Raw genomic sequence first — 24764 nt, forward strand, 5'->3', positions numbered from 1 at the left:
TATGGATTGGTGGTACATTTTATTGGCTTATCATATCGGTCTAGATTTATCCAAACAAAAATCCCGGCAAACACCATCTCCATGCATAAGGCTGAAGGCCAAGGGCTGAGAATCGTTGGATCGTGGACGAGCGAGTGTCCAAAATATCTCCCATTATACAGCACACCACGAATCAAGCATCGACCTTCTCGGTTTTTCTGTGCTTGATCCTCAAGAAAGTGAGAGTGGTGATCCAGATATCTTCCCAGAGGCCGAGCGGGGGATCGATGCTGGCCTCGTAGGCGTCGATGACCGGCTTATCCCAGACTAGATCGGCCTCCTCGGGCTTAACGAACTTGGTCCCCTTGACCAGCTTCCAGCCGCCGAAGAGCAGAATGCAGACGAAGATCATCGTATAGTAGGTGAAGAACGTGCCCACGGTCCACCAGCTGGGGATGAAGACTGTGTATCCCTGAATGAACATGATAATGGTCACCAAGACCACGCCGACGATATTGATATATGGTTGGAACCAGCCTGTGAATTTCTCATGTTAGCTTTTCTCTTCTTGAAGGGGAAGGGGAAGAGGCCATGGTGTATTGACATACCTCTATACGGCAAGGTCCTTCGATCGATGCCCTGAGCCTTCAAAGCGCGGTAGAAGAAGACATAGGTGGTGCCCATGACGACGTAGTTGAGGAGCTGGGAGGCGGTGACCAAGTTGACGAGCCAGCGTATCGCCTGGGCGGAACCGCTGCTGACCTGGAGGAAGCTCAAGAAGGGGAACACCATGGTGACACAGAAGCACCAGTGGGGAATGCCTTTCTTGGTGGTTGCGCGCAGGAACTTGGGAGCGTGGCCTTCAAGCGCAAGACTGTACAAGGATCGAGTCGCCATGAAGCAGTACGTGTTTCCAGCTGAGAAGATGCTGGTCACCAGTAGTGCATTGACGAGATGCGGCAAGCCGCCGATTCCCATGTTCTGCATTGCGATGATATACGGTGAGGCGGCGCCGCTGCCAGTGCCTTCGTTGCTCAGCACATGGATTAGTGTCGGGTCGTTGTAAGGGATCACAATGCCGACGCAGAATGCTCCGAGGATGAAGAAGCATCCGAATCGCCAGTACACAGTCTTGAAGGCGGTCTTGATGGTTACACGAGGGTAAACCGCCTCACCAGCAACCATGGCGATATATTCGGGACCACAGACGGTCCAGGCAGCGACGAACAAGGCACCGAGGAAGCCTTCGAATTTGCCCAAAGAGCCCTTCGTGACATATTCAGCGAAAGCGCCAGGGTCACGCCAGTACCGGAAGCCGTAGGCGTCGCCTTGAGGATTACCACCGACCATGGTGATGAAGGTGAAGAAGAACAAGACGATGATGAGAATGATCTTGCCGGATGACAGCCAGAATTCTGCCTCTCCGTACCAGCGCACTGCGAAGACGTTGATGATGGCGTAGAGGAAGATCGACACGAGACAGACAGCCCATACGGGGATGTCATCTCTCCAAAACTTCAGGACAAGGTTGAGTGCGGAGATCTCGAAGGGAATCAGGATGGCTTCGTATAGGAAGAAATTCCAGCCCGCCATGAAGCCAAAGGCCTCGTCGACCCATTTCCCAGCATACCGGATGAAAGAACCAGACACCGGCATGTACACGACCATCTCAGCGATACCGCTGTTAATGGCGGCAATGATGGAGCTGAAGAACATGAAACCCAGCAAGAGAGAGCCAGGTCCTCCCTCGAGAAGACCCCAGCCGATGCTGACGAAGAGCGCTGTGCCAATCGAGCCACCGATTGCAATCCATTGGATTTGTCGGTTGTTCAGTGATCGATGCAGGCTGTCGACATTCTGTGCTGAGCCGAGATCTTCGTCACTGACGGTTGGTTGGAGGACCGCGACATCCTTGAACTCCTTGGAGCTCTGTTCCATCTCTTTAGGCATATTGGCTTATGAGTGTCTTTCCAGTCTATTTCAAATGGAAGAAGATGAAGACAAGGCCGCATCAGCCAAATATTTTCTCCAGGAAGTGGATGCTGGTGGTCTTATATGCATACCGTGAGACCACGGGAACGGGCTCTCTCGCAACAGCAAGTATCTTGAGCTGGTGAGCAGTTCGGTTCTAGAACCTTGCCTTCCTGGGTATCGATCGAGTCCATCCACCCATGGCCAAGGCTTGAACTTTCCAATCAAGATACACGTACGGAGTACTCTGTACCAGTGTACCCGTGTGGAGGCAATTTTCCCAATTATCAGGTGCGTACCAAAAAGAGAGTTCCGTGCAGTCAGATAGCGAAATGCGGATCTTTCTGCCCAATGCGATTAGACCAGTCACTGCTTACTAGTAGTGTGACCCAAGAAAGAGGAGCCGTGGCAAGCATGCATGAAAAAGCGTGGCAGAGATAAGCATATCGCAGCACGCCAAGCGACTTGCCGTCCCTTCGCATTAATTGAGGCCAATTCCAGCTGGCTTGTTGGCCAGCCTTTCGCCATCTCCTTGCAAGCCGGTCGGAGGTCCCAGGTTTGTTATCTTGCTCCACTCAAGGCTCTCGCTATTGTGGAAAAGTACTGAGTGGAAGCAGGCGATATACAATTAATCTCAGGCCTGCAGCGATCCTTGTATTTTCCGTGGGATCAAGCTACTGCATTGCGTCTAGCGACTTGATCCGGTATGATAGCCACGGCCCGAGTGTAGCAAATAAGGCCGAGGCGAATTTGAGGTACACATTTGGGATGCGCACGGATAGTGTAGCCTATGCAAGGCAGTTGCCTCAAGCTTCAAGTTGGCTATGAGCTTTTCGGAGTCTTGGAAGCTGAGCCTAATCTGGTGGACTCGTCTTCTTCTACCGTTTGTCCATGCAGTCAGATAGGTCTAGAAGACGGCAATTTCAAATGTGCTACGGGCAGGCGCGGAACTGTGGATTGCTTCTGCTCGCCCGTGCCTTGGGCACGCTTTCAGCTGCCTTATTCGCAAGAGCATGCGAAGTCTGGATCTTCAGCGATTGGAGCGCCGAACCAACGTTTAGATCCGAAAGTTGGGGAGCTGGGAACAAATGAAACCACCCTATTGATCTTCTGCCTCGTTTAAGATTTTGAGTGGAGTCTGGGGTGTGGAGTGCGACCTAACTAACACTTAGTTACTGACGGGCGCCTGGGCCCAGGCTGTATCTGAGCTGGTGTCGGTGGCTGGGCTTGGAAGTTTTATGGCGTGCTTCACCAACCAGTGTGCGTTGAAGAAGGCAAATTCGATGAACAACAATACTCGGTATCCCATTGGACGGGCTAGTTGCAAGAGAATATGATCGCTGTACATATCGGCTAATGCTAATGATCGACCGATGAAAGCAGAAGGCGTAGCCTGGCAACATGAAGACTTGCTGACTTGCTGATTTGCTTGAAGTATTTGGTTACTCCGTACTCGGTATGTGGTCGGGCAACCATTTTCACAGGTCCACAGTCACCACCATCTCCGCGTTCGTACCTGCCATCCATTCTTCTTGTTGCTGCAGGAACTGCTTAATCTTCTTGATATCCGTCGGCCTGTTCTCGTGATGTGTTTCCTCGAGGTCGTGGAGCATGGCGCGAACACGGCCTTGTAGGACCTCCAGCCTGTATTTCGACCACTGGAAGTATAATTCTGAGGGCTCTGAGATGGGGCGAATGCTGGTGAGCACCGAAGTATCTCGAATCATGGGATCTCGAGGCCGGAAAGATGTGATCATGGTTATGCGTTCGCCACCTCCAACGGCAGCAAGAGCTTGATGTGAGATGCATCGACCTTGAAGAACGACGGCAGAGCCCTAGAGCAAGGTGAGGATTTAGGAGGTATGCAATCACGTGGAAGATGAGGATTTGGCAGGCGCGAGGCAACCGCGGACTGGGACCTGCCATATTGGGCATTGACAACGAAGGAGGCAGGAGTGACTTTGAAGTTGATGCGGTGGGGAAAGCGCGAACTTGACTTACCATTTGAGGGCCACGCACTTTGATGATCTCACCAGATCCATTCCTCAGAGCAGTCTCGCCTCCAACCATCTTCGATGCATCAGACATCATGACAACGCAGACAAATGGGTAACTATCATGGTGCCAGTTGGTGATCGGGATATCATCGTCCGACTGATTTGCAAGCTTTGCCTTGCCCTGTCCTTCATTTTGCACGGAGATGTTGAAATTGCCAATATCGTAGTCTATCATTGGTATAAGGTCAACGCCCGCGATGTCCGAGACGATTGACAGCGTTTTGGGATCATTCCACGCATCGTACATAAATGGTGCGTACCTGTCCTCGGAATGAGCCGTTGTTACCCAAAACAGGGCGAGCTGCCGGTCTCAGCAAAGAGCCGACCACGATGGATGCTCACTTTGGACAATGTCCTCTGATTTGACAGCTGGCGAACGCCGTACTATGCAAGCAGTTATCCCACACCTCCTTCGTGAAGACCTCTCCCCTCATGATGCGAACAGCGTCCTCTGTAAAAAGGGAAAATGGCTCAGATACTGCGCTAGGTGAGATGCCTACATCTTCTGGAAGGCCAAGGTCTTTCATCGATATTACTTTGGGACGGTCGGTGTAAGCAAGATGCTTCGCTGCGTCGAATGCCACAGCCGTCATTGTGCTTGAATCAGCCAACGCGTCTCCGATGATTGGCTTGATGTTCAACACCGTCATGGGGGGAACCGTTTCTATTGCTCCCATGGCTGATCGCCGCTGTGGAGGTATTTGCAGGGTGTTCCAGTGTTCGTTGTGCTTTGAAGGCCTTGAAGGCCTTGAACTTATTGAGGTGTTATCGTAATACGAAAGAAGATCAGTTATCGGAACCTATGTGCCTTGAAAGGCATGATGAAAAGCTACAGATATCCTTCTTCTTGAGGGACAACCTCCACCAGCCTCTATGAATATATCACTGCTCCACGATATCGCCGAGTGCGGTCAATTGAATACTACATTCAAGTCGGTCAGCAAGAATCATGGCTTGTTTTCTTTTTGGAAACCAAAGCTTCGCGGCTTCACCTTCGTCAGATTGTTATCGTCCATCATGTGAAGCAAGATATGAACAAGTTGAGGCCGAATGAGGAAATTAAAACCCCTCGAATCAATCCCCACTCTCGGATTGGTTGCCTTGAGTCCATAAGTCTATGATTGGTATAGTTTGCATCCAAGGTGGATATCGTTGTAGCAGAAGCATGCGTTGTGGACGATAAAGGAAGAAGGTATGAGAGCACTGGGGTCTTCAAAGACCGCTTGTGGGTGCCACCCGCCCACCCAGCGGGATACCAGCCACCCAGCCGTGCCAGCCAGTACTTGCTGTGATTATGTAATAACCCAGGCGATGACACCGATAGGGCTCTTCAACGTCAACGTCGAGACTACGCCTTGTTGATAGGGGATAGACCGCATCCAATCCCTAAGAGATCCGTCAGTTGATGTAAAGCATATTTTGGATTACATACAAGGTCTTAAGTCCTTCCCACCGAAGTCTGCCCCAGCAGGATTTGAAGCCAAGTATTCACCAAAGCCAAACGACCACAACTCGGGCCCACGCACGCTGCCACAAGATGGGCATGAAAATGTATGGCCCTCCAGCGCCAATAGACCCCTCATACATACCATCCACATCCATCGCAACATTACCCGCGACCGCGCCCATCGAAGAGATCCTCAGCATCATCGAGCGCGACGGCGGCCTGATCCTAACGGACTTCGCCACCCCGGCCCAGCTTTCCGCCATCGACGACGAGGTAGAGGCCTACAGATTGCTCACCAGAACCACGGAAAAGAGCGCGCTCGCGATCATCCCGAAGGAAACACTCGCAATCCCGGGGCTCGTAGGCAAATCTGCTACACTCGCCCAAATCTGCGAATCGTCGCCAGTCCTGGAGGACTTGCGAACGCATATCCTGCAGGACAAGTACACCGTGATCCGCGAGGAGGTGATCGAGGAGCACACGATCGACCCGCTGTTGAGCATCAGCCTGACCTTCCACATTGGGCCGGGCGCGCCGCGCCAGACGCTGCATCGCGACGACAATGTGCACGGGATCAAGCACAGCGGGCCGACGGCGTTTGAGCTGCACAAGGCCAGCCAGTTCGCGTGCTTGATCGCGGCGTCGAGGACGACGCGCGAGAACGGCGCCACCATGTTTATCCCGGGCTCGCACAAGTGGGATGACACGCGGAGGCCGCGGACTGACGAGCTCTGCTTTGCTGGTACGTTCTGGCCCATCCGGTCCTTAACCCTGACCCCATCCATCCCCGTGACCCCCAAAAGCCTTCTGCGCTGCCGTCTCCTTACTTAAGACAATTCGTCCTGTGTACCTAGAAATGCAGCCCGGCTCAGCGCTGATCTTCCTGGCCTCGTGCTATCACGGCGGCGGGCACAATTCCACCGCAAGCGAAGTGCGCAAGGTCCACGGCCTCTTCTTCGTCCGCGGCACCTTGCGCACCGAGGAGAATCAGTTCCTCGCCATTCCGCGGAGCAAGGTCTTGACCATGAGTGATAAGATGCTTTCGCTTCTCGGCTATAAGAAACCTACGTCGGTGCTGGGCATCGTCGAGAATGAGGATCCCGCGTTGAACCTGGGATCGGTGCTGGAGAAGGCGGGTCAATGAATAGATGAGTTGGCATTGGTATGGAGGAATTGGAAGGTTGGCAATAAGGGGTCGAATCCAGAGCAGCACTATGACGCGTTCTGATGAGTCTTTATTGCGCTTGTTTGTTCGTGTGATGTAGTCTGAAGAATTGTCAACTTCGAAAAAAATACACCGTGCGAGTAGCACTCTGAAGGTCCCTCCATTGCGAACAAGCGTTTTGGCGATTGTATTCGCAGGGCTGATACTGGTCTTATTAGGTGGGCTGGATCACCCCAAACAGCGGCCTAAAACACATGACATGTCCAGGGCGTTGCCGCGTACAGTGGCTGCCATTCGAAATCCTATCTATTTGTAGAGTCATCGTGACATGCGAGCTTGCATCCACATTCATTCGTCGTCGTCTTCATCATCATCATCATCCTCAGCGTCAATGTCCAAGACCCTGCCTCTGCTTGCAATACCCCTCGGAGTATCACTGGTTGAGAGTTGTGTCTGCGGCACCATTGAATTCCTCTTTTCGGCTTTAACGCTCTTGAAACTGCGCCTCGCTGAGGTTGGAGGGCTGGAGCCAACTCCGACGGGTCGCCGCTGGGTGCCTCTTACCACATCATCTAGTCCGTCCTCATCGCTTCCATCGACGTCACTCGTAGCTGCTTCCGCCCTTTCTTTCGCAGCCAAATGCCGCTGTACCCGACGCTGAAGGGCTGGGTTTGGTTTCAGATCGCCTTTCCTGAGCGGAACACTACATTCCGGGCATTTGACCTGCTTTTCCTGCTGCGCTGCCAGTTCTTGCCTCTTTCTGTCCTTTTCACGCTGCTTGCGGAGTTGGTTGATTTCGGCTAGTTGTTCAGTATTGAATGGAACATGATCCGAGCTGGTGCGTAGCATATCGAGGATTGCATCTCGTTCGTAACTGTGGTTACAATTTGCCGAGGTGACGGGATTCTGGTATGGAAGTAAAGTTATAGGACATTTCAACCGGACTTTTTCCGCAGCGATTTCCAAATCTGAGTCGGAGTCACCATCTTCACCGGCGTGTGGAGCACGCTGGGATGCAATTTCGAATTCACGCCCCTCTTCTGCAGCAAACCAAAGGCTACCGTCTGGCATTGGTGGTGCAGACTCTCCAGGATTATTCGCATCGTACCATATTCGCTTCCAGCCTCTGTACTCGTTGTTTGATGCGTACCTCTCAGTTAAAGACTTAGACTGCCAGTCGCGAGATTGGTCTTGGAGGCGAGATTGTAGGACAACATGAGGCGTCACTCTCTGGTTGGAATGAGAGGTATCGAGAGAGTCGATTGCGTTGTGCTCAGGGTCCCCGTCACTGTTTCCCATTCGAGATCGATCCTCGCCTTGCCCGGCCTGCGTATGCTGTGTGGGTTGTATTGGCGTAGGGCTTTGATTATCCTGTTCCCGATGCTGACTGCTTGGTTCCTCGCTTGCTGCAATAACCGTTTTTGCGGCATCTGGGAAATCTTCCAGCCAGATCTGATCGTCAATCACAGAGCGAATGCTCAAATCCATCTTTTTAGTCAACTCCTGAACCTTGCTCTGAAAGGAAGTATGTACATCCCGCTCCTCTTGATCGGAATCTTCTTCATTCGCACGCCGGCGGGATGAGGCCTTGTCATATCTGATCCTCTTCTCGTACGCAACGTCATTCAAATCTCCAGTGGTTTGAGTTATTTGCTCGATAGCAAGAGTGAGGTTATCAGAGAGTTTAGTGGATTTGGCATGGGTTTGGAAGAGTTGAGACAAGGCAGTCTGTGCCGTTGCACTGAGAGGAAGCTCAAGTGCTTGTGGCACGAAAGGGGTCGCGGATGGTACTGGAGATGACACATGTTGAGAGCGAGAATCGCGAATCCGCCTTGAAGCGACGGACATGTTAGAGATACAGTGTTGTGGGTTGAAGAGTCGTTGAGCGTGGATAGATCCAGACTCAGTCGCGAGCTGTGATCACGCCAAAATAACGACGCCGGGCTTCACGCGTTACACTTTACGCGTTGGTGGAGGAGGTGTTTACAGGAAGGTCTTCCGACCAGAGAAATGAAATCTAATGACTAGGCCGTCGTCAAAATGACCATATAAAGGCGGCCACCAGACTAAGGTTTTTGAAGCTGACTTTTGAAATCAATTCCCCCATAGCCGCTGCCTGGCACTGAGCGTAGTCTCTATCCTACCCAGCATTCCTCGGAGTCGGACCTCGCGATAACTGGTCCAACATCATTGATCGTGCACGTTGACCTCTCACTGCTATCTCATGACCATTGAGATCTTCGCCGCGATGCATATCATCGACGTATTCGCATCTGTCCAAGGCTCGGCGGTCTTGGTTGCCACGGCTTTTCAACTCCATATCCGCTGCGAGGCGCTCTTGAGGCTGATTCCTGCGCCACGCCACTGCTAGGCAGATATGTTTTGGGCTAGGTATTCAAACGAAAGCATGCATCTTCCCCGCAGAATCGATCAACACTGAAGGTGATCAGCAATTCTATAGATTTATGTTTCTATTACTGGAACAATACTGCAGATTGGAATTATTCCATGCATTTGTTTCGAGAAGATTGAGTGGTGGATATCGTATTCGCATCAGACACCTTCGATGTGACCCGATGACTTCTTGCAATTCATGGGTGGGTGTCAATATGAGCACACGCCTATATAGATTGGCATTTTTCTCATGCCTTGAGCCAACGGAGCCCACCAGATTCAATCCAAACAATACTTAAACTTAGTCTCACTATGCTCACCTATCTCAGTCTTGCACTGCTCCTCCTTTCCCCTTGTCAGTCCGCGGGTCTGAAGCCTCGTTGCAGATACAGATACGGAGATTCTGGTTGGCCTGACGAGCAAACCTGGAAAGAGTTCAATTCCACGATTTCTGGTCGCCTTGTCCGCACATTCCCATCCGCAGCCGTCTGCCACAACGCCGAGTTTGACAGTGAACAGTGCACCGAAGCCAAGGAAGAATGGGACGATAGCTTCTGGCGAACCAATCAAACCGGTGCCTATACTGCGATAGCATGGGAGTTGGGCGATGGGCAATGCTTCATCAATTCTTCTCGAAGTGATCCTTGCGACCAAGGACTAGGTCAGTATCGATATCAGAGTTCTCCGGCAGTCATGTTAAGAAGTTGTAACAGTTCCACACTACTCAGTAGCTGCCCAGACTATTGAAGATATCCAGGCTGCAGTCAAGTTTGCAAGTGAGAAGGACTTGTACCTCGTGGTGAAAAACACGGGCCACGATCAGTGAGAGATAACTCACTAGAGCGCCTTAAAACCACATTGCTAACAACAGCTACAGCCTCGGACGCTCGAGTGGTGCCGGGGCTCTCTCCATTTGGACCCACAATCTCAAAGGCAGAGAATGGAGTGACAACTACGTCGTGGAAGGTGCCCCAAAAGGCACTGATGGCATCCCAGCGGTCACACTTCAAGCTGGGGAGCAATGGATTGGTAAGTCTTACGGAAAGATTATCTTTGATAAGTACGCTTATACTCACCTGGTAGACGTATACGAAGCCGCTGCTCAACAGGGTGCAATTGTTGTCGGTGGCCACGCGCGGACTGTTGGCGCAGCTGGAGGATGGCTCACAGGAGGTGGCCATTCTGCTTGGTCGAACCTGTATGGCCTTGGTGTAGACAGTGAGTATTTGCCTAGGGTTGGTAACATCACCTAACATATCCTGCTCTTAGATGTCCTACAAATAAGTCTCGTTGATTCTCAAGGCAAGCACAAAGTTCTCAATCAATACACAGATCCCGACTACTTTTGGGCTATCAGAGGCGGTGGTGGCAGTGCATGGGGAGTATGTCGTTGATCATGCTCATCGTGTAAGTGGCGAGACGCTAACGAGTTTGCAGGTTGTTACCTCTGTAACATACAAAACACATCCTGAGCCTCCGACTGGCATTCAAGTCGCTTTCATCCAGATCAATGCCACCACCGAGACCAGCCTGAGACCAGTCTGGGAGAAGTCATTGGGCGCAATTGTCAATATGACCGACGCCGGGTACACAGGATATGCACTGCTTGATGGTGGCTTTAGTGGCATCTTTGTGCGACCCGGTGGCAGCGAAGAAGACTTAGAACGTGGTTTAAGTGGATTCAGCGGCGTGGCTAAGATTCCCGGGGCTAGTGCCGCCTTCTTCAATGTCACGTATCCACGTTGGATCAACTATACCAACGACTTCCTGTCAGATCCAAACATCGCTCAGAATGTCATGGATGCTTCGAGGCTTTTGACCCCGGACATAGCGCTCAACCAGGCAGACCAAGTTGTCGATCTTATCTTCGAGGTTGGTGTTGAACATGCTCCAAGTTTCAACTTCGGTAAGTCCACTTTCGGCCCTGATCGCCAATGTTCATAACCGTAGTAACGCTTGCTCCACGCGTAGTTGGCCACGTTCATTCGGAAGGACGTGAGGACACTTCCGTACATCCCGCATGGAATGAGGGTCGAGGAGTTCTTAGCTTTGGTGTCAACTGGAACGATACTGCTCCAGAAAGCGAGAAGAAAGCAAAGAAAGAGCAGCTTGTGCATATCAGCGAGCGATGGGATGAGATCGCGGGCCCGGACGGAGGGACTTACGTTAATGAAGCGAACCCGTGCGCATATCCCTCCCTGTGCCGATTTGGCGAAGCAGAATGCTAATGCTATTTCGAATGCAGGTACGAACCAAATTGGCAGCGTGTCTTTTGGGGTTCAAACTATGAGCGACTGCTCAAGATAAAGCGAACGGTTGATCCAAGTAATCTTTTTGTCTGCAATAGATGTGTTGGGACAGATGTTGTCTATGAGCCATAGGACATGTACAAACGCTGGCAAAGCTAGGAAACTTGGCATCCATGGCCGCACTTTCGCATTTTTGGACGGAGAATTTTCGGTTTCGTATCGCAGATAGATTGAATTTGTAGTGGAAGTCTGAGTACAGATATACAAAGCGATATCATTTGATGTTTTCAACAGCTTGGCCTGTTAAATATTGATCCGTGGCTTGTGTACATGAAGCAAATCAGACAGGGCGGCCTCTTCACTTCGAATGCCACCCAGCTAGCGTGCCTACTTCGTCTCCAAGGGCTGTCTGTGACCGTGAATGTTGTTATCAACAAGAGAAAGGAGTCTGTGGAAGCAAGACTCAGATCTCACAGCCTTGGATGAACTTAAGGCGGCAGCAAACTCCGAAGCAAAATGGGCGAATCATGAACCAGCTTTTCTCAAGCCTTGGCATGGCTCGAACATCTGAAAATCATTTGATTATGATGGTACTGTAGTAGCCAAACATTGTACAAAATGTCCAATCGTTCAATTGGAATCCACAGGATCAGAAGATGTGATCTCTAGGCTTCGTTGATTTCGCCTTTTTCCATTGGATGCCCCAGGACCGCAGGCACAGCTGTCACCCGCGAATTGCCTGCTCAAGAAATTGAATTCATTACCGTCATAATATTCCACCTTACAACGCCAACGAGCAGATGCTGCTGTTCAGAGAGGTGCCCTACATATCACCAGATATGTCGACTTTCACTCATCAAGGTTTGACTGCCACCCACCGTTCATGTCGAAGCCAAGGACAAATGATGACCGCACCCACCGAAATGCTGGTGGGCTCCTCATCAACTTTCATCATCGATGAACAAGTTGGTGCTGACGAGACCGATGGCAAGCCGGGAGCCGTCATGGTGGGATCTGGAACATGACTGCCTCCTGGAGACCCTGATAAGCCAACATGTCGGTTGAGGCTTGTCCTCTGATTTCGTCCTCACTTGCACACTGCTTGATGTCTTGATATCTGGACTTGACCTACACAGTGCCAACACTCTCAAGTGCCTTTACCTCATCTTTGCCTCTCTCAAAGCTCCCTCCGGCTCTTTCCTTTGATGTCAAGCTTGACCCAAGTTTTCGCATTTGCAAAGCGACAGCCTCTTTCGTGCTCTACCGATCTGCAACTTCCTAAGCATGACCAAGTCTTATATTTCGCTCACGGACAAGCTTCTTCTAAGTGGCCCGGCTTCCCGTCGCATTCCATTCGCTTTGATAGTGGTCGACCTGTCTTATTTACCGTCACTCTTCCCTTGAGCGGCTCATTACCACAGGACCACTTATTTCTTCAACCCTTTGGTTTAGACGTCCATTATACGTGGTGATGTGAACTCTGGTAACTTATCTTCACCTCTGATCTGCCGATAAATTCTTGGTCTGGTGATACAAAGGCCATGTTTAGGCACCATTGACTTCGGATATCGTCGGATCTCTCAAGTGTTACTCTAGTCATCCTAGCGCTCTTCGTCCATCCGTCAACATGGGTGCAAACGCTTCAAAGATTGACGATGCACTTGAGCGTCTCTATGAGGGTACGACCAGTACTCCCTCACTCACAAGGCCCCCGGCTTGCGTCGATAAGCGACATGCTTCAAGTCGTCATTCACCGCACAATATGATCCTTGCACCATCGGATGCTGGTCCCCCGAAATGTTGCCGATTACCTCCAATCGAAAGCTACGAGACTGTAAAAGCGCAAATAGCTCAGATCACCCGGTGGGATCTTGTCGATTCTTCCGAGGACCTGTGGCAATCTGCTCAATATCAGGAACGCAGTGCAGCATTCTCCCCGTCACCGTCCTTTACGCCGAACATGGCTTCTCACCTGAAGATTTTCCAAAAGCCCGACGATGCACCGACATCAAGTGGGAGACAAGTTCCTAAAAGACACCAGTCCCAGTCAGGGATTCAAGCTTCGAAGAAGAGAAGACTCATACTTGCTCCCATGGCTAGTCAGATTGTAAGTCAGCGAGCGGAAACGAAACTCGAATCACTGGTACAACCGGAGTTGCAGCCCTTACCGAACCATGTTATTATGGATTGTGATTATGAGGATGAAGGATATGACTCCTTTACGGTGTCACCTACAGATTTTGCTGCTACTGTTGATTCGGCCTGTTCGAGTGGGGAAGGGGAAGTAGACTTGGTGAAATTGCTCGCCAATCTACACCAACTACGCGAGAGACCGGTAACCGAAGAATTAAATATTGAAGACAGTGTTCAGACAGCGACGCACCTGAAAGCGCGAGAGGAGCAAGCTGGGGCGGAACGCAGCAGATTGTTGAGAGAGCGTGCCTTGAACCGACATAGATCACAGGCACTTCCTCCTGAGCCATCAGATGAAGGACCCTTGACGTGCCAGAGACTAGAGATGCTGAATGCCAAGCCCACAGATGAGGACGGCCCTCTAGACGTTGAGCAGCACATTGTGCAGCAAAGCAGACGGGCAGATGCGGAGTGCCGCATACGGGAGAAAGAGCGCGCCTTGATACGCCAGCGATCAGAGGCTGTATCCCCAGAGCCCTTGAATGAGGACAGCGATCGAGGCTCTCAACATCGAAACAAGCAACCAGAGCGAGCAAGTGCGGAGCGACGTACGATTATGAGAGAGCGAGCCATAAAGCGCCAGAGATCCGAGGCACTATCCAACGATGCCGCCTTGAATGAAGGCAACTTAATCTCTTCCCCAATGTCATCGGATAACCAGACTAACCAAAGACCTAAATCGAAGCACTCCACTCGCCATGATACAAGCCAGAAAATTCCGAACCGATTATCTGGGCTCGAGATGCTCGCCTTGAGAAAGAGCCGCCATGACTATTGGGCGATTGCGGACCATAGGGGCGCCTCAAGAGCGCCCATGGGCTCTCAAACCCAGGCCGAAGATGAATTAAATTGCACCATACTGGGAATGAAGGCGGAAGCCACAAGCTCGCCAGAAAGATCGACTTTTGAGATTCAAAGTCAACGTTCACAAGATAATCGCCGCTCCCGCGCAGAGCGTCAGCATCACGATATCAACGAAGCGCCTGATATCCGGCCTAGCTGTACTTCGGTTCCCTCTCTGGCTAAAACTAGTTTGACTCTGCCAAGAAACTTTGATACCCTTCCAGAAGAGGCACAATCGATCATTGTTCAGCACGAGAAGGCAAAGGAGAGGAAGCGAGACCTTGAAACAATCGATCGAGTTACAACAAGTATCGCTCGTCTACGCTGTATTGGTCTTTTCACACCTCAAGACGAAAGGGAACTCGCTGAAGTGCACCGCTTTATAAAATTGGTTCTCCGCGAAAATCAATACGGCAAATTAGCGCGGAAGAGGGTTCAAGACATTCGTTGTAAAATCGATCAGAGAGCGAAACCCTATGATATGCCGACCCAAAACGAGATACAGCGATGGCGTGATAGTCTATTCGACGCGAACGACATCACCCTACTCACGGAGAACCTGTCGCAAGTTGAGGAGCGGATTTCGGAACTGGCTGGCGCACGGAATGTGACAAAGAACCATCGGCAAACACGACAAAAGAGAAAGGCTGTCACCTTCAATCTGGCCTCCGGAGACGCAGCCCCAACATCGAATCGCGCATCAAAGACTCGCAGACCGGAAATCAGAACACTTGGAAATCGTCGAACTAGTCAATTCGCGTCCCAGGAGAAGCAGATGGAGCTGATCAGGCAAAGGCTTTCTGAATTTGACGCCCGTCTCTCTGAGGGTCGAAATCAAGGTTTGGAGGACGAAGCCGACGTCTCTCCCGAAAATGGATCTGACAACGAGTCTACTGTAAGCGAGGATATCAGTGGCGTCGAGTATTATCGGTATGTGACTCCTCGCCACAGTGATAGTTCCAAAGACGGCCACCACACTGAGCTCGGGAACCCTCAGCAACGCCAAGGACTGCCGGCTCCCTCGCATGGGACTCAGCAATTTGATTCTCGACTTCTAGAAGAAATGCGAGAGAAGCAGAGGCAATTGGACCGCCAAACAGGATGTGAGACGGGCCCCGCAGAAGCCGGGGCGAGCGATGCAGGCGACATTTCCAGTTCGGGTGAAGAAGATTACGAAGACGGAGGTGAAGACGAGGACCCGAAACAGCTTTTCCAGTATACTGTCTGGGGAACATTCTGCGGAGTTGAAAATTACACCGACAACGACGAGTATCGTTTCCTGACGACGTACAGGCTGGAATTCGCCACTCGAAAGGTCAGCGAGTGTGTTGTTGAGTTCCAGAGCTTTTACACCAAGAGCGGGATTGGAACTGATCGGTGGTCTCTGGAAATTGAGTTCGACAATGGCCTCATGGATCAGCGTGTCCATCTCGGCCCAGATGCGGAAGTGGAAGCACGATTCTTCGTGACCAAGAAAGTTGTTGATCTGGGTACGAGAGCGTATCGGCGAGCCAGGGCCCAGAATGTCGCAGTTCGAGACGCCATCTACACTGTGGAGTGGGAACATACTTTGGTACCAGTGCGGGAACAGCATGAAACAGAGGGGCGAGGGGAGGAAGATGATCTCTTCGGCGAAGACACTTCCAGATCGTGTCCAGCCTCATTTGAGCCGACGACCACCACGATCCCCAGCTCACAATTAGTGTACTATAATGACGTCGCCTCGGCGAATCGCCAGGCCATGCGCATTTACCTCGATTGGCACTTTCGATTTCTACCAGGCCTGGAAAACGAATACTGGAGACGTCTGGAATACGAGAATGCCGAAGAACAGCTCAGGAGACTGGGCGATTGGGGCCTTTGGTCCCGAGAAGACACCATGGAGGCTGAGATGGAGGAAGGGGAGGCGGAGGCGGAGGCGGGGGAGGACGACGAAGACGAAGAAGATAATGATGGTGATAGCCAGAGTGACCATGATGCCACCGAGAATGTGGACAGTCACAAAGGGCAAGAAGAGCAAGCCCTCTCAGAATCAAAGGACCCCCGGGGCCAAAGAGAAGAAACCCACGATGAGAACAAGGAAGGGGAGAAGGAAAGACATAAGACCAAGGCCGGCAGCGATGCCATATCCGGACGGAAACGAAAGAGGGTGCGAGAATCGTTCAAAGTCTGGGTGAGGAAAGCACAGGTGTTTGGGCCAGGCAATTGATATGAATATTTGGCTTTTATCTTCTCGCCTCCCGTCTGGGATTTGACCAGGGAGGGAACGCACCTTTTGGCTTTTGGAAATTCGGCATTTTTGGAAATAGGAAGAACAAGAATAACAATAAGAGACGGTGTTGCTTACCATGCAGATCGGCTGCGCGGCGGTGCCACGATGTGAGATAGAGCGCGCGAGGCTGAGCCTGAGCCTGAGGGCCAGGACTCGGGTGCGCGGGCTTCTGTTACGGGGCTCCTATTTACTACTGTTGTCTGTACCTCGTTCACCGGTTTATGTGAATCGATGGTAGTCTCTCTACGGCTGAGCAGAGTGTGGAAGGGACGGCGAACGGGGGGGAACGCTGCAGAGGTCGATGACGGCGATCCACGCCAGCCTGGTGGATGGATAGGTGGATGGTCACAACGGCACTGTGCATGTTTCGTGCGGGAATTCGCTCAGGAAGCTGGAAGATGTCTCTCTTTCGCTGGATATCCGAAAAGATGTCAAATGAACTTTGACTCTTTCGTTGCTGCTGCTGCTGGGAAGGACTTATCTTTTACAGAGAGAGGATGGTGTTTCATGGTAGGAAGATTCGCCAGGTTGAGTGATGCTGCTGTTTCTGACTTGCTGAGAGACGAGACTCAAACAGTATGGCCATCTCTCTCTGGTAACCCGTAGCTGGTAACAGAACCTGCGGGCGGACCTACTAGGTCGTCCAAGCTCTTCAGGGGCGGTGCAGATGAACGCAAGAGGTGCACGCGTGCAACGACAGGCAGATCCAGAATGGCACCGTGACATGCAGGCCTGCAACTGAGACATGCTCTGCGTAAGTCTTGGTCGATGGGGCTCGAACCCGATCGATCATTCTGGTGGGCAGAAGTTCGAGTAGCGGCCTAGGGCGGAAAGAAGAATCGATGCGCAGTCAACTTGGTCCCCTGGCGCCAAAGTGAGGGGGTTTCCATGTTAAGTTTCAGTTTTCCAGGCCTGAATCGAGGAAGAGGGATGAATGTTGCAAGGACTTGTGACAGTGCTAGCAGATATGCAGCGGTCTGAGCCTTCGAGCTTGCCAGCTCCAGACTAGCAAGCCGACAGGAGGCCTTTGCAGCGCATGCCCAGGAGTAAGCAAGACCTTGACATTCCTCAATCCCGGCACGACTGCCATTCCTTGGGCATGATAGAAGGCTGCGGTATCGAGCCACGATGTGTGGACACGTCAACAGCAATCTAGAACGGAATAGCAACATTCCTTCCTGCGGGTTGGGCAAGCTAGAGCACATCATCTCCGCAATTCAGCCAGCGCAAGCACCATTTGCTGCTGCGGGATGCAGGGTGACCCAGATCTACCCGTCAAACCTGGGGGAAACAATCTTTCAACCGGGTGAAAGAATTGAGTAATCGAATCCGAGATGATCTGGCGGTTAACTCCTACCTGCGGTCGCCAGCAGGAGCTGGCAGCAGTAATAGAAATTCTAATCATTAGAAGAGAAAAACGATAAGGAAGGTCAGATAACCATACCTAAGATTGGGAGGAAATCTGGTGAATGCTGCGCTGCAGGTGGCATTAGCGCCCTTGATACGAAGATGCAACGGAGGACAGATCAATTAGGCAAGTTGAAGGGACGAGCGAGTGAGCAAGATGGCAAGCTCGTCACACATGGCTTACAACAATAGACTTCGCCGATTCCTAGAACGAATGTCAGAAATGACATTGAGATTGACGAGGTTGTTCCAGCTAGATGTGCTGTCGGGCATGGCCGATCAATGGCTGTTGGATGTGGTCGAGGAGAGGCAATTCCCTCCGAGCCAAATGAACGGGCTGTGATGGAAAGCAAAGCGGCCATGATTACATGGTTTGAAGTCTGAACCACCTCATCGACGATCAAGATCATCTCGAATCGAGAAGTGTTGAGGAGAAGCGGTTGACAGCGACTCCAGCACTGTTGCCTTGGAAGGCCTTCACTTCCGCGGAAGGTGCCGACAGAATAGGGCAGGACAGGATTGTGCAAGCAAGAATGGGAAATCTGGAGGACTCCACTTATCATTCTCGTTCACGATTCATGATCGTGGGGATACATATGACAATTGAATTGATGCAATGAGCTCGAACCCAGACTCACACCCACAATTAACTCCAATTTGGAGCTGCAGGGAGGGTTCCTGGGGATCTCCAGAGCCAGGGGCGTATGCATCTCAAGGCCGGGAGATGGCCGACAGTCCGCGGTTGCCAGAGAGCCTGAGAATGGAGGACGTCCCTGTGAGGCTGGTGGAGATGATGTGGTGTTGTGCAGTCAATGACAGTGAAGAGACAGCGAGAAAAGAGAAAAGAAGGGACGAGAAGGAGACTTTCACATGTCACGACCGAATATGGATAGTAATTCTCGTTCTCGGCGCAGACCAAGAGGGAAAGAGCGGGGCAGGGCTGCACCCCGCCATGCGCGGCACCCTGCAATTCATCGACAAGGGACAAATTCCCAACATTTTTCGAAGGCAGACCTGAGGCCTGAGAAAGAAAGACAATGGCATCGGCGGGAGCTTAACGCTTGATCCCGTAGGGTTGGCAGTCGTGTGTAGGCTCTGTCCTCGTTAGGTTGGGGTGAGTCGTGAGTCGTGAGCCGTGAGTCGTGAGCCGTGACACGAAGCATGTGCAACGGTGTCGATGAGTGGAGGGGGAAATTCGTTGCATTTGAGGTGGCGGGGACCTCGTAAATTGGCATCTGCTGCCTCCGACGAGCGACGGCGTCAACCACGGGCGTGGTGGCACCCGACAACGGCAGATTCTGCCCCAAGAAGGTGGGTCGGGAAACCCAAAACATATAACATGGCGCCAGAGTGGCTTGCATAAGCCTGAGCATCACGATGCCACAGCAGGGTTATACGGAGTGGGCTTATGTATACGGAGTAGCAAGAGGGCGCCATAGTCGAACAACTGAGGCGGTGGGGACATTCGAAGAGATGAAATAGCCAGGCCCAAGGCTGGCTAGAACATCGGGATACATGCAATGCACGGGGGGGGAGGGGCAAAGGAGGGTTGACGGCTAGTGGTAATCCTTGGCTGGGCTGCTGCTCATGTATGGAGGATTGCTGGTGACTGAAGGATCCACGTATGTACGAGATAGAGCGACCAGGCGGTTATTCACACACGTTGGGCATCTGAGACGTCGAATGTGTGGGCCTCTGGCTGCCAAAAGTCGTGAGGCGTGAGTCGTGTGGAGTGCATTGCATCCAGGTGGTCGGAGATGCACACACGGCATACACCGCCTCCCTGTGATTTCGAGGCATGAGAGTCGAGATCCAGTGCTGGCCTGTGGTTCGAATCTCATGTGGAGATGGCTGCGCAACACAACAGGCATGTCTGGCCCATGCAGGCAAGAGAGGATGGGCCTGAATGTGGGAACCGGGCGACCTGGAGGGAGACCTGGAGGGAGACCTGGAGGGAGACCTGGAGGGAGACCTGGAGATGTTGAACGTATCGTACATACGAGGCATGTAGGGTTGCCGCGATCTGGAGAAAGTAGAGAGATAGAGACGTGGAGAGGTGGCGAGATGGCGAGATGGAGGTGCCCATGGGAGCATCAGCCAGAATCCGCATTACAACGATCGCTACAACTGCGATACATACCACAGCCCTACCGTCCTCGCACTGGCAGCACAAAGACGTTGGGGAAGTTGCCATCGTCCTACACACGCGCGCCACATCGATATTGTCCGGCTGCAATGGCGCAATCAACCGTCGATTTGCCACAACGACACTCAAGGAAGGGCCTTGCGGTCGCTTGCACATTGTTGCTTTCGCACAAACCCTGCTGGCGCAGCGCAGCGCAGTGCAGTCAAGCCACAGCGGAGAATAGGGCATTATTTAATATTATCGCCGTGAGGGCGGCGGGACGTCTCGACTTGTTGAGAAATTAGACACCGCCGTGTGGCAAATACGGACCGAGTCTGGAGTATTCCTCGCAGTCAGTCAACCGAGCCCAGCAGTGGTCGGCAGCATCTCGCACCCCTTGGGTGGCGGTTTGAGGGCCGTGACTCTTGAGTCATGACTGTTGACTCACCCGACACACTCATACACGCGCACACGCGCACACTCATACACGATACACGTGCCATGCCGTTCCTGCCGTGCTCAATCAACCTCAACCCTCCCTCAAGTCATGTGATCTGATATCAAAAGCTTCACATGCCCGTGCTTCAAGGAAAACCACCTTCCACACCGAAGTCTTCACCCGCCGCTATCTCTAGCGTCTTCCTGCTTCTGAACTGGCAGTGATTATGTCGATGCGTTGGCCAGTCCCGCCATCGCAATCTCCATGCAACCCTCCGTCGCCTCTGTCGAAACGCTTTAGCGATATCCTCCAGCACCGTCCAGATTCTGATATCCGCCTGCACTTACGAGTACTGACGTGGAGACCCCCCCCCAGCACGCCTGCGGTGGAAACACCTTCAAGGATCACTCGGGCACTAAGGGTCGAGCTGATCAATCGTCAAACGAGACATACCTCCTACTCATTGTGAGCGTCAGGGCCCCCGGCCTGGAGCCAGGGCCGATCACTGCTGATCCCGCCGCAGGGTCTCTCGACAACGTCTCCTGCCGCTGCGGTTCTCGCAAATCCCTTTGCCGACCGCAGGACCCTGAACCTTTCAACGCGTCCCATTCCGGTCATTGCCGTAATGTGAAAATGCTTCGACATTTTTACATTCCATCAGGAGACGCCAACTGGACGTCCAAGAGCAAACTTCAAATGCACTCCACGCACAGATACGGAGACGGAGTATTCGTTGCATCCAAGAAGCGGGGGCCTGACCTGCTCCACTGTTCGTAGCAAGCCTGTACGAGTAGGTGTAGCCAGGTCATCCCCGCGAGCAGCTTCTGATCGTGGTCAATTGCTTGACTTAGCAGCAACACATGCAAGCCACAGCTCAAGGTCCATGTGGCCAAGCCAATGGCTGCTTTTGACCTGAGGGGTCGGTCTTGTGAAGCATCACCAGGAGGACATTGACAGTTGAGTTCGTAAGCAGCATCTTCCGTACCCAGTACTCCATACGTGCGGAGCTTTGGGCAAAGTATCGTGTGAATCTTGCTATGCTATCACATCGAGGGGCATGTATCCTGCACGTAGTCACCCCCAACCTGGTATGCAGCTGATATACGTCTTGAGTCCAAAGACCACGGAGCCATCCACGTACTATGGCACAGACCCGATCATGATCTGCATTGGACATGCTCCTCGAGAGACCAATGCCAGCCAGCATGTCCATCCAGATTCTCAGCCGAGTCACTTGTGCTTGGGCCTCTGCAGAGAACTCCTAGCAGAGAGTGATGCATTACTCGTATAGCATGGGAATAATGATCCCAAAACATTTCGCCAAACCCATGAGGGGCCCCTGAAGGGTGGTCTTATGGTCTTACCTGACTAAGAGGATGAAATTTAGTTTGGAGCATTATCATGGACTTGGTGGTGAGTGAGGCTTGTTTGATGGCTGATCCACCAAAAATGGATCAAATCTTCAGTAAGAGTCCCCTAATACAAATCTCCCATTCTACTCCCCTGCACCAAGATCACCCGGGGCCGCGTCTTGTCCTCGGTGCTCTGTACATCAGTCAATGACACGTTGTTACGTGCTCTGGAGATTGTAGATCATTGACTACCATCAATTGTGGTCTGAGGATGAAACAACACAATGCTAATCGGGCTGGACTGCCCACTTGGAACAAAATCAGACCACCTGCATCTGAGCCACGCTCAAATAATTAATTATTGGCAGGCCATGGTCAGCGCTTGGTATTCGCATCGTATCGCCTACAGGACTATTGGCACTGATAAAATCAGCGCGCGGCGACAGCAATACAATAATCGTAGATACTGCCAACGAAGGGCCAGGAGTCGATGACTTCTTGTTAATCGTTGTACCAGTTTTGTGTGAAAGCGCGCGGCGGTCGGCTCGAAACTGTCGTCTGGTAAGCTCACCTTGGACATTGTTTGGGAGCAATCCATCGAAAAGTCTGATAGCGCCACGTCTCATATTGATTGGATCGTATCCCCCTTTACCGCCTTTTGGGCCGTGGGGGTGTCAAGCTTGGGTGGCAAACTCGCTTATCCCTTATCCTTACCATGCCAAAGCACGCAGGACCTGTCAATGGACGGCTCAAGTTGTGATTTGAGTCCTATCTGGATGAATCTATTCTCCACGGTCCGCGTGTCCTGGTGTGCCCATCTGGTGGTGCAAGTGCTGTGCCATAGAACAAGAAGACGGTGATTTCTTGCTTGCTTGAAGTTACTGCATACGGCTGACGGTGGAATCAGTGCGTCATGCTAAGCCCATTACATTGAATGAAGGGAGGGTCTGTGGGCACTGGGCACTGGGCACCTGGGGGCACTGTTGATTGTGGTCTGAGGAAGGCTGAATCAAGTAAGAGCGTAGAGTGAGATAACGCAAGTAAGTCGTTTGGACGTCATACAAACAGGTATTTCTAGCAGCTGGTACACTGGTACCACACGAGATTTTATGGGACTTGGGAGCAGGGAAGATGCCTTTAGTACTCCATACTCCGTCCTCGATCCATCTCTTGTAAGCCTCAGTACGAAGGACCCCGTACTTAGTCCGTACCAGCCACAGCGCCTCGACGGCGTGCGAATCAGTTGCACAGTCCGCCGTACCTCTGTAGTCAAGAACCAAGATCGTGCTGCTCCCCACAAATCCAACTGGGTCACCTCCTCGCTTGCCTTGTTCTTCGCAGTGGCTTGACTGGCCCGGAGTCCAGGGGTCGGCTTCACCGCCCTCAACAGCCCCTGAGCCAGCGAATCAGAGTGGATCCTCGGTCACCGCCCTTCAACCGTCACCCTGGAAGCTGGAAGCGGCACGCGTTGTTCGCAGAAGCAGAAACCTTGGTTCACCGAGGGCCCTGGAGCCTTGGAGATCGTTGGCAATCGTTGGCAGTGCCAGTGGCTGGCGTGCCCGCAAACACCGTGCCGGTCGTGGACGCGACTTCCCAGTTTCCACCCGTTCGCGGGGTAATGGAGCCTAACGTAAGACTGTTCCAGGTGCATGCGAACTGCCAATTACCCAACAGACCGTCCCCTGTGGACAACTTCCCCTCTCTCTCTCTGTAAGAGCTGCCGAGTACGTGACGCGCCTGGCGGACTTTTCCTGGTTGCTCGTCTTCTACGCCTTCGCATCCTCTCACTGGATACCCATTGGAGCTTGCATTAATGCGACGCCTTGATAGATGATTGACGCCTCATGGTGTATTATTGTCCGCATGGTGAGCAAGGTCTTGTGATCCTGTCTGTGGATGCTATACCAAGGTACTCGATAGATACAGCACTGGTACTGTGCTTGCCATACAAGCCGTGCCCTGGGTGTTACCCAAATTATGCCAACCCAGCTGCAATCACTGCAGTTGCAGATGGATGAAACTCGCCTACGTACACACATTCCCATTATTCCAGACATGGAAGTTGTGACTCCTATAGTGATACGCTCAAAACTGTTTCCCTGGCGAGCCGGGGTCATCTTTAGCTGCTATTTTCTGCTTGCGACCGAGCAGTGAATTGGTGGATGGAGATTCCGAGCTCGTTAGGCACCGCCGACTTCCTGCTCTAGGTAAGGCCTGCCCCATCCAGCGGCCTTCCCAGTTAGCATCTGGGGCCGAGGGAAGCTAACAAAGCGCCTAAAGCGGCTTCTCTAAGGGCCGAAGGGCCCGCTGGCTGCCCCCTGCGGAGACCAGATTCCCGTCCTTATCGTTCTCACGACGGAGTGTTGCTTAGGCTGCAGCAGAATTCGGGTTGTACGGAGCATCATGTTCGATCAACAGGTACAGACAATTCGGTAGCATTGCCAATTCCGACGGGGTTCTCCAAGCTTACGGAAACTACTGTAAGTGTCGTTTAATCGAGTGAAGGCTGCCTTGGAAGTGCCCCTGTACCACATTGTTGTGAGTTCTGCGCCGTACGAGGTACTCCGTACTTCGCAGTCGTAAGACGCCGATAGCGAGCCGTACCCCAAGGGTCCCGGACCCTCCCTTCCACAGGGTTTAATTGGAAGTTGAAGATGCTTCCGGCTCAATTACCCGGATCACTAACGCTCGGTGGTGGCTAGATCCAAGGACTCGCCCACTCAATGCGGGATGGGATTCTTGTTGGGAGATTGGTTCATATGGGCAGAGTGCTCGAGAACCCCATGTCTGTTCTGCGAGAGCCACCGATTGAGAGAGGGGCCCCTAGGCGGTAAGGTCGTGTCACAACTTGGATCAAGGCAAAGCTTATCA

At 52.2% G+C, this 24764-nt stretch overlaps 6 protein-coding genes across 6 annotated transcripts; 3 read left to right on the plus strand and 3 right to left on the minus strand.

Annotated features, from left to right (window-relative positions):
* Positions 1 to 172: 172 nt before the first annotated feature.
* Positions 173 to 1929, minus strand: A1O9_11355 (uncharacterized protein; the record flags this gene model as incomplete). Its single annotated transcript, XM_013399649.1, has 2 exons — positions 173 to 516; positions 588 to 1929. The coding sequence occupies 2 exons, from the start codon at positions 1927 to 1929 to the stop codon at positions 173 to 175; spliced, it is 1686 nt and encodes a 561-aa protein (XP_013255103.1).
* A 1499-nt stretch (positions 1930 to 3428) lies between these two features.
* On the minus strand, positions 3429 to 4600 carry A1O9_11356 (uncharacterized protein; the record flags this gene model as incomplete). The annotated part of the gene is made up of 3 exons (XM_013399650.1): positions 3429 to 3785; positions 3952 to 4267; positions 4350 to 4600. The coding sequence occupies 3 exons, from the start codon at positions 4598 to 4600 to the stop codon at positions 3429 to 3431; spliced, it is 924 nt and encodes a 307-aa protein (XP_013255104.1).
* A 944-nt stretch (positions 4601 to 5544) lies between these two features.
* Positions 5545 to 6598, plus strand: A1O9_11357 (uncharacterized protein; the record flags this gene model as incomplete). The annotated part of the gene is made up of 2 exons (XM_013399651.1): positions 5545 to 6196; positions 6309 to 6598. The coding sequence occupies 2 exons, from the start codon at positions 5545 to 5547 to the stop codon at positions 6596 to 6598; spliced, it is 942 nt and encodes a 313-aa protein (XP_013255105.1).
* Positions 6599 to 6967: 369 nt separating this feature from the next.
* Positions 6968 to 8467, minus strand: A1O9_11358 (uncharacterized protein; the record flags this gene model as incomplete). The annotated part of the gene is made up of 1 exon (XM_013399652.1): positions 6968 to 8467. The coding sequence occupies one exon, from the start codon at positions 8465 to 8467 to the stop codon at positions 6968 to 6970; it is 1500 nt and encodes a 499-aa protein (XP_013255106.1).
* Positions 8468 to 9325: 858 nt separating this feature from the next.
* On the plus strand, positions 9326 to 11394 carry A1O9_11359 (oxidoreductase; the record flags this gene model as incomplete). The annotated part of the gene is made up of 8 exons (XM_013399653.1): positions 9326 to 9674; positions 9727 to 9835; positions 9891 to 10042; positions 10097 to 10231; positions 10283 to 10395; positions 10451 to 10919; positions 10985 to 11195; positions 11259 to 11394. 8 exons carry the CDS (start codon positions 9326 to 9328, stop codon positions 11392 to 11394), a joined length of 1674 nt encoding a protein of 557 aa, XP_013255107.1.
* A 1495-nt stretch (positions 11395 to 12889) lies between these two features.
* A1O9_11360 (uncharacterized protein) lies at positions 12890 to 16507 on the plus strand (the record flags this gene model as incomplete). Its single annotated transcript, XM_013399654.1, has 1 exon — positions 12890 to 16507. The coding sequence occupies one exon, from the start codon at positions 12890 to 12892 to the stop codon at positions 16505 to 16507; it is 3618 nt and encodes a 1205-aa protein (XP_013255108.1).
* Between the last annotated feature and the right edge of the window lie 8257 nt (positions 16508 to 24764).

Source organism: Exophiala aquamarina, assembly GCF_000709125.1.
Source record: "Exophiala aquamarina CBS 119918 chromosome Unknown aczIA-supercont1.17, whole genome shotgun sequence".
Lineage (NCBI taxonomy): Eukaryota > Fungi > Ascomycota > Eurotiomycetes > Chaetothyriales > Herpotrichiellaceae > Exophiala > Exophiala aquamarina.